The sequence below is a fragment of the Benincasa hispida genome, chromosome 1 (genome assembly GCF_009727055.1).
Source record: "Benincasa hispida cultivar B227 chromosome 1, ASM972705v1, whole genome shotgun sequence".
NCBI lineage: Eukaryota > Viridiplantae > Streptophyta > Magnoliopsida > Cucurbitales > Cucurbitaceae > Benincasa > Benincasa hispida.
In genome coordinates, this window is record NC_052349.1 from 90370354 (window position 1) to 90380240 (window position 9887).

General features: G+C 35.0%; 1 protein-coding gene across 1 annotated transcript; it reads left to right on the plus strand.

Annotated features, from left to right (window-relative positions):
* The first annotated feature begins 7247 nt into the window (after positions 1-7247).
* Positions 7248-9088, plus strand: LOC120074242 (embryo-specific protein ATS3B-like). Its single transcript, XM_039027337.1, has 3 exons — positions 7248-7461; positions 7757-7864; positions 8598-9088. Exons 1-3 carry the CDS (start codon positions 7327-7329, stop codon positions 8871-8873), a joined length of 519 nt encoding a protein of 172 aa, XP_038883265.1. The 5' UTR covers positions 7248-7326; the 3' UTR covers positions 8874-9088.
* The last annotated feature ends 799 nt before the right edge of the window (positions 9089-9887 follow it).

Consider the following 9887-nt stretch of genomic DNA (forward strand, 5'->3'; position numbering starts at 1 on the left):
GGTGAACTGGGACATAACAGACAAAAGTGCAATGAACCATTTGACATGTCCAAACTCAACAAACAGGCAAGGACGACATAGAAGACCCAGCAAATGTCCAAACTCAAATACTTGATAACTTATTACTCTTATTATATAGATTATTCATTCTGTAATGTAAAGACGTTCTGATAAATACTCGATACACAATACACATTACTCGATACTCTTTTAAGATATACTCGTTACACGATACTCGACAATACTAGATAAACATGAACTATATAGATGGTTGATTTACAAATACTATATACTCAGTGCATTTTACTCGATACTCGACAATACTCGTTAAACATTAACTATATAGATGGTTGATTTACAAATAAAATATTGTCTCAGATTTACAAATAATGTGAAAATTTATATAGAAAACCTTAATAAAAAAATTGATCTGCCCACAACTCAGCATCATACTATATACAGTTTCGATTCGGTTTGATATACAATTAATGTCAAAATATTGTCTTAGATTTAAAAATAATGTTAAAATTCACATAGATGGTATAGATTTACAAGTTATGTCAAAATTTACATAGAAAGCCCTAATAAAAAAATTGATATGCCCATAACTCGGCAACATACTACAACCTAAAATCATGCATCTTACCCTGTCGTAAGCTCTCCATACTCGACTCGGTCACCAAGTACTCAAATTACTTGAGACTGAATATCCCACAGTCTAGTGTATTCCTTTGTAGTGCGCCTGTATTGATACGATCAGCTTCCAAGGACTGGGTGCAAGGTCAGGCTTTGCATCATATAGGCCAAAGAATTGTGCCAGTGAATGGAGAGTAAAGCATAGGGGCACCAGGAATTTTAGCAGATCCTTCGGTGTGGTGTACTTGGGGAGTGAGTCATACAAAAGGATGTGTCCGATGTTCATGTCTACTACCAACATAAACCAATGCTGCTTGTAGTTGACTAGGCTATAGATGTAATTGACATCTGCCCATCTAGGTTGATGTTCATGTACCAGTCCGAGCACGTAATCGATATACATTTGCTTTTTCTCCCATATTTTAGCAGTTTCTTCCATCGTTTTCCCAAGTATGGCCTGGAACAAGTTATCTGGACCTTGGATGTTCAAGCGACTCTGCAAAATAAATAACAATAGGTTCAGTGTATATCAATACTGCAAAATTGTACAATAAAATTTAAACCTTCTATAACACACACCAATATGCCATGTCGCAATGTCGTGAACCGATGAGCACATATCTTCGACCGGCTAATAAACTTTCGTCGAAAAAACATGAATAAAGAATCGAGAACCTATAGTTTGCAAGTTAAGTCAAAGAATGGGAATAGTAATTAACAAGCATGTAAATGTAATAAGGGATGTTAACTTACGTCCTTTTCAACCTAATTACTATCACGTGTTAGCTCCCAGAATAACTCCTTCATCGTGCAATTCCTTCTGAATAGGACTTTATTTCTCGACCAATTAGGATCTATATCCATGCTGATTAACTAGACCATGAACTCATTCATCAAGTCCTTTGGAATAGCTTGTGTTGGGTCATAAGGGACGATGTCAATCAGACATTCACCAAGCTGAATGTATTTTTTTTCCTGTTGCCCTTACTATGTCAATTGGAGAGGTGTATGGTTGTGTTGGCTTCTTCTTCCTACTTGTCCATCTTTGTCCCACTCACAATTCATAGACTCAGTGGAATGTAAAGGAATGAGTTCATATGACTCAGTGGAAGGTGGAAGAATAGGGCCACTGGTCTCGGTGGTGGGTAGAGGAATGAGGTCAGGGGACTTAGTGGCTGATGAAGGGGTTGGGTCACGGGATCGGTGGAATGTGGAGGAATGAGGTCAATTATTTCGGTGAACTTCATGCATAAATCCTATTTAATTTACGAAGTATGTTAGGTCAAATACAACACGATATAAATTTACATTAGAATAAGTTTAAGATGATATTACGTACCTGACACAATGATCGCAATAGGCTAGTGATTGTTTGTACATTGGTCTGAAGAACACTCAAGTCAAACTTCACATTTTTCAAGTCTGACTGTACTTCGTCCAATTTACACTCCATCATAGACACTTTCTGGTCCACATCACGGAGTGATGTGTAAATGCCCACATCCCTCATGGATTGTATTCGACCGAGGCGACCCTCGCTCCTCAGTTGGGGGTACATGCTCATCAGTAGGGAGCTCATGAGACTCGTTATGAGGAGGGTGAATCTCACGCTCATCGGTAGGGAGCTCGTGAGACTGATGCTTATCGAGTTCTGGCTCATGGGACCGATGCTCGTAACTCTTGTAGTAACTAGAATGACTACGAGCATCCTCATCATGGTGTGATCTATGTGTCTCTGAGGAGGTTGTCTCGACATTAATATGCAAGTATACGAGTCATTCATCGACCCTAGTTTCCCTATACCGCCTTTCCCTATTGGACCTGATCAATGGTGTGGGTGTCATCCTTGTTTGTAAAAAACAACGAACAATTTGTTAGTTATGTGTGACATTCACCTTAAATCCAAGTAAATTGTAATGTAATACACTAATCTCGATGGACTCAAACACATCTCGCACTATTGTTTTGGTTGGTAGTGCGTATGCACACTCCCACCTCAGGAATCGAGGTATGACATGTCCATTCAGTCGAGTTGTAACTTTTCTGGCAACTGTTGAAATGATCTCATATGCCTACACCTACCATAATTCATAAACGATTATAAGACAAGCATAAGTAGTAAGCGACATTGTAACTACAATTAGTAGATTTCCTATGCCCAATGAATGGATATTACTTGAAAAGCATGAGGAAACCCAGTAGGTTGTACTTGACAATGTAGCTCTTATTGTTCTTGGACCTTTTATTGTAGTTCTCTACCTTGCTACTCAATCCTCTTTGTAGTTCAATAACACATTTCCCCAATCCATGGAATTAAAGCAATCTAAATCCTCCACATTAATTAATAAGGTCTTGTCGACATTGGCCCTCGTTTTCTCCTTTCCCATCATACCCAATTCAGTGTAATAGACCAATGTTATCTTCACAGCCTCCATAACACTCTCAAACTCCATCTCCTTATACACTATCTCTAAGGTTCCAATATGAATGTCCCCCGTAAAATCATTCCTCAAGTACCTATTACGTAGTGATCCAGTTACTTCAGCTCTCCTCACAACTATTGGATCAGGAGACTACCACAATCCTCTTACCAGTAGGGAAGTAATGGAATATCATCGCATCCTTCCTATCGTCTTCAACCTCCCTCAATAGAAAGTAATGGACCAATGGACTGTTGAAGGTAATGTCCATGTCCACGAATTGTCCAAATACCATCTTCTTAAAAGGACACTAGTGGGAGTAAGCTTCTATTTCACTATCTTGTTAGTCGTCCCAATGTGAGAGGATAGGCTGGTTGCTTGGCCTGGGAAACTATCCTGGGGAGGAGTCTTGAACTGTCTAACCATACTACACAAAATAACAAAAAATAGGGAAAAATAAGAATTCTGCAATACTCGATACACGATGCTCGTTCCTCGATGCATGATACAAGATACTCGATTTCTCGATACTCGATACATGCTACATGGTGTCCCTTACTCGCTACATTATAAGTGACTAGATGGACGATTATCGAGCATTCGGTTTGATTTTCCACCTCCATGCATTATCCAACTCAAACTTAAACTCTAGACAGTTCGAAATAACAAAAATATGAAAACTGAAACGAAACAAACTCGAAAGTCCAACTAAACATGCAAGATATAAAAATAGAAATGAAAACCGTGTCGGTCGAGTATCGAGTAACATGGAAGTATATATCGAGGAACATGATGCAGAGATAATCGAGTTCTGAGTGAATGATGCAAAAATACAAAAAAAGGAGAAGAATGTTACCTTATGTAGAGATAGTCGAGTTTTGAGTGAATGATGCCAGACTACAAACACGGAGAAGAATGTTACTTTATGCAGAGATAGTGGAGTTTTGAGTGTAGAGGTGGTGTCGTCGAAGGATATACAATCAGACAAACAGAGAAAATAGTCTGAGCTCGTCGAAAGTGGTGAAATAGTGGACTTCAAACGCCTTCAAACGGATTATGAATTCAAAAGAATTGAGTATAAAGTAATCGAGCATCGAATATGACGTAGATATGATCTAGTATACACGTGTCAATTATAGCCGTATCGAGTGACCATGAAGCTAGGTATTGAGTACCGTGCATTGAGGAACGTGTGACGAGCTACCGGTATTGAGTAACGAGCCATCAAGGATCGAGTAAATTTATATTGGCAGGCGTGCGGGGTGCATCTCAAGGGCCAATCAGTAAAATCACATGCTTATGACGTAAATAGAATGTTACTTTCCATTACTTTCTCTACAGGTGGCCATTTTTTATTTGAGCCTCCCAAATGAGGCCATCCGTACAAAAAATCCTATGTAAATTCTTCATTAGGATTGAACCACTCTAATCTCTTTGTACATTTCTCTTCCTCTCAACTTCTTGCAAGTTAAGTTCTTATTTCTCTGTTTGAATTTTTGTTTTGTTCTATTCTTTCGTTCCTTCATCTGGCTTATGTTCTTCATGTAGCAACGATTATGGTGTATGCTCTGTTTCTTGGTGAGTTTGATTTGACATTACTGAAAGACAAACTTTTATAAAGAAGAGACAAACTTAAGATGATGACAATGTATTTGTTATTCCTCTTGGAGGTCTCAAATATGAAGATATTCAAATCTAGCATCATAAAAGCAAATGTTTAACTCATTAAATCTGAATATATTTTTTCCTTTGTGATGACTGTGTCAAACTTTTCAACTTAAGATTCTTGATAAGATAAAAGTGATTAATTATGTCGATTGGAATGTCATTCAATCGTGAAAGTAGTTTTTCAGGTAATTTTTTCTACACAATTTACATTTGTGTTTGATTTAATTTTTCAATGGTTTATCTTTGAAAAAAAACTAACCAAAATATTTTTTTTAAAAAATGAGTTTACGAAATTAGTTGTTTTGAATGAAATACTTAAAATCAACTTTAAAAAAAGGCTTTTGAATATTTAATGGTTAATCTCTCTCTAATTGTATGACATATAAAATTACCAAAGTAACCTCATTAATCCTTTTCCTCACTTCCACCATTTCTGATGTTCCCCACCTCCAGCAACATCCACCGCTAACTCCGATGACATTCATGATTGGTGACCCCCTTCGATGATCAACTAGGTAACCAACTTTGGTAATGACCACCTTTAGTGACCAACTACGATGATCATCTTGGCGACACAACTACCTCCAATGACCAACTCTAGAGACCACCTGCACCGACCAAATTTAATGACTAACTCTGACAACAACCACTTCCAATGACTAGCTTTGAGACTAATTCTTTTGTCCTACTATATTGATTATTTTCGGTGACTACTCTAATGACCAACTTGATCCTTTATATGGTCAAACAAAGAGAAAAAAGAAACTCGGCTAGTGAAATTGAACATATGAAATTTTTATTATTATAATTTAAATATTACTGTTAGTGCAGTTAAGTTGGTTGATTTTTAATAGGCAAAAAATGATATGCAATTTGTTCCATGGTTTGTCAAAAGCATTACTGTTGTCGGAGTAGTTTTTGTATGGAAAATATTTTTTTTCTTATTTGTTACATGATCTTCCATATCTTTTTTCTTTCAAATCTTTTTCCATTTAGTAGCTCATATAGGTTTGAGTGTTTGCTTTCATTTAGAATTAACCCATTTGTTGTATGCGTGTGGACATGGTATAAAAGCGTTATTGAAAAGAGTATATTGTGAACCTCTCTGTAGGATTGTTACCTAGTATCTTTGAAATGCGGTTGAAGAGATTGTTCGAGTCAGTTACTTCTGTGAGAAAGTTTGAAATTGATTCATACTCAAAAGAATCCAAGTTTGGTTATATCGAGGGGATCCCATAAGTAAGAGGAGCCTAAATAAGTTTGTTTGAAATGTGTTTCAAACAAGAAGTGGAAAGAACGTTAGTGCAACAAGAGAGGGAATCTCAAGCTTAGAGGGAGACTAAATTATTCACGAGGAGTAGGTTGTATGAGAGCCATATTGAAAATCTTTAATAGATAAATACTTCATCATAATTACTTAACTTTCTATTAATGAAATATCTTTCCATCGGGCACACTACACCCTAGACATAGGTGATATTATTACACCGAATTAGATTACAAATTTTTCTGTTTTATTTCTTTGTTTGTCTTCTAGTCGGTTCTATTGTTACAACATTACGTATGACTTGTGGCCATTATATATTAAATTTATTTATTTTCAATTACTATTAATAATTTGTTAAACCACATTTAGTCTTGAGACTTTTAAGTACAAATTAAACAAATTTATATCTATAAATACTTTTGAAAAAAAAATGTAACCAAAAGACATTAGACGATCCAAACATGCTCTACATTGAAGTAATAATGTGAAGTACACAAATATCTTAAGCATTAAGTTATATGGTGTTGTTTTCAAAAATAAATGTTATATGGGGATGAAAGGGCTCATAGACCATCTTCCTTAACTCTTAAGGCTTCCTTGTGTAGATTGGACCAAATCTTCTAGAAACTTAGTAAAAATTCAATATTTTCTCCGCACTAAATTATCATCATCATCCTTTTTTTCGTTTGAGTATATCTAACTTTGATCATTGTCTCAAAATGGTCCAAAACTTTAAAAAAATTTCTAATATGTCATTAAATTAAAAAAAAAAGTGTATTCAATTTTCTACCGCAAAATTTTTTATAAATAATAGCAAAATATTATGGTCTACCATTAATAGACTGCAATAAATTACTATAATAGTCTATAAGATCTATCACAAACAGACATTAAAATTTTACTATATTTATAAATATTTTTATTTATTTTTCTATATTTAAAAATAATCATTTGATAAATTTTTAAATTTATAATTTTATGTCAAAAAGATCTTTAACGGACGTAGTTGATATTTTTAAATATAGATAAGTTTAACTCAAACGTAGCTCGCTTCTTTTTGGGTGTGAAGCAGACATAAAATTACAATTTTATTGTCTTATTACACATAAAATTTAATTTTATGGCTAATAAATTCGAGTCTTATTTAACAAAGACGTACACATCAACTAAGCTTGTCATTTAATCATAATTTTTTAAAGAAAAAGGTAAAAGGACGAGATCCACTAGAAAGTCTCCTGTTTCCCGTGTGATTCTCATGGCGTATGGATTATAGTTAGAGTTTAGCTTTATATTAAAGAACACTTTTAATAATCTTAGATACAGAGCAAAAAAGCCATGGAAACCTTCAAGAAAGTCACCATTTCCCTTTATTTCCTCTTCGCCCTCTTCAGCTTCTCAGAATCTTCTAGATCCATCCCTCATCAGCCTCAGCCTCAGCCTCTTGAATCCTTCAAAATCAACAATACCCAGGTGAGCAATTTCAATTTATTTTTACCCAAAATGTGCGTACGATCAAGAACGTGAAAGACAGTCGCATTTTTTATTAAGGGTTTCCTCATTTTCCCACAAAAAATTTGGGAGTAAAAACCATCACGATTGTGTTTAATCGCCCAAATTGTAATCACCCATTTGTCTGTTTTGTAGAAATTTTCAGTATCTAGTCTGATTTTCTGTTCTTGTGAGAAAAAATTGATGTGGGTATTTAAGCATTCGGAGTAATTTTAGACTTAGACTCGTAATTTCTTCTTGTGTTGTGTTATTATAGAATGCAAGGAGCTGTTCGTACACAGTTACAATAAAAACAAGCTGTTCATCGCCTGCTTATACTCGAGACCATATCAGTATTGCATTTGGGGATGCATATGGGAATCAGGTACTTTCTGATTTTTGAACAAAATTTCTTCCCCAAACTGAAATCTGTACTGTTTCATGTTAGTTTTCTTCGATTTTGTTGCGAGTTGTGTATATGCTTGTTTGTCCCTAAGATTTGCGGTTGGTTGTTGTTACATTTGTAGGAATTGTGTTGGATGATTTTTAATTGGATTTGAGCAGTGTTGTTATGAGTTTGTTCCCTTTTATGGATGTAGTTCTTTATGGACTAGAATAGGATCAAAATAGCAGTTTCATTAACATTTTGGAAGAACAGAGATAAACTAAGTTTTTGTTATCAAGATTTGTATATAGGTTTAGACATGTTTTTGGAAACTGAAAAATTGAGAAACAGTGAATGTTATAAGACCAAGCTTGGTCCAAAAAATTCATTAGAAATGAGTGCATTACAAATTTGTTGTATTTGTGATCTTCTAGATATAGCATATAGTTCTAGATTTTGGATTCTTCAAGAGTTGGACTTAATTCCTTTTAAGATATTTGCTTCTAGGTTAAGTTTTTCTTTCTCATCTAGTCATCTGTATTATTCTCAAAATGCAGCACCTTCCCAAAACAACCTTACACTCGGATATTCTTTCTTAAAATGAGCAATCACTTGAAGGAGTAACTTCTCATATCCTTTTCTTCTTTCTCAAACCAAACACAATCTATCACCATTGTTTCAACATCACTTATCTTTTGTTGATTTGTACATTGAACAATATGCGACTGTTTAGGTATACGTACCGAGGATCGATGATCCGTCTTCAAGGGCATTTGAGCGCTGCTCTACAGACAGATATGACTTAAGGGGACCGTGCACATACCAGATATGCTACGTGTACCTCTACAGGAGTGGATACGATGGATGGAAAGTGGACAAAGTAACCATCAGTAGTTATTCTTCAAAACCCGTTACGTTTAGTTACAACTCGAAGATCCCCAATGATGTTTGGTTTGGATTTAATTTCTGCTCTGGGCATCAAGCTGTGGAATCTACTGCAGCAATGTAAAAGATTGAGTTGAAAATTCCAAGCTTTTAGTCAGAACTATGAATTAAGTAATGCAATGTTCTGAGTTAAATAAAGTGATGACATCTTTTGTAGTAAACTAGGAAATGGAAATTCCTGATAGATCTAGTGATTTTTCCCCTTTCTTTGCTGGTTTTTAGCTACTGCTGTTATTAATTTCAAAATTCTTGTATATTTTACAAGGATGATTAACTAAAGCTTTAAAAGTAAGGGCGACGATAACTGCAACATTGTACAATGGAGAAATTTAGGAATGAAAATAGAGTAGGACATGGAAAACAACATCTCTTATCTTATCTATTCTCAAATTGAAATATTGGAATAGGTTTAAAAGATCACTTTTTAAGTAATAGCGTTGCTCTTGATGATTACTAGGTTGTTTTGGCATATATGGAAAGAATATTTAACCATTTTCTAAGGACTACTGATTTAGGATTTAACTTGATTATTAAATATAATGCATTTTCAAGGTTAGAGAATCAATACACATTCAAAATCATATGGATAAAGACTAATCTATTTACCTTTTTTTTTTTTTTTGAAAAATAAATATATTAAACCAAAAACAAAGGGATACAAACAAAGGTCATCGGAAGACAACACTAGGCTTCTATCTTTGCAAGGGTATGAGTAACTCATTATTGAAAAAAAAAAAAAAAGAAAAGGAAAAACTTTATAACATTCGACAAAATAATATCCTCAACAACATCTGACATCTCACATAAATCTTATCTTTGGTAAAGGGTATTGCGATAAGATCAAAGCTACCACTGATGACAGCACCCCTTTGTCCCGCTCTTGTTGATCCAGCTTCTCGATCAACTGCTATAAATCTTTCAGGCCTACCACATTTTTGTATTTTGGAATGACGTTCTTGATGATTTCTCAAGCACAAAGCTATGCTTAAGGTACGACTTTGCTAACCCAAAAGTGCCTCTACATGGAAGCGTTAGAGTCATTGCTAGAAAAGAAGGGGGATAACACATCTCTGATCAT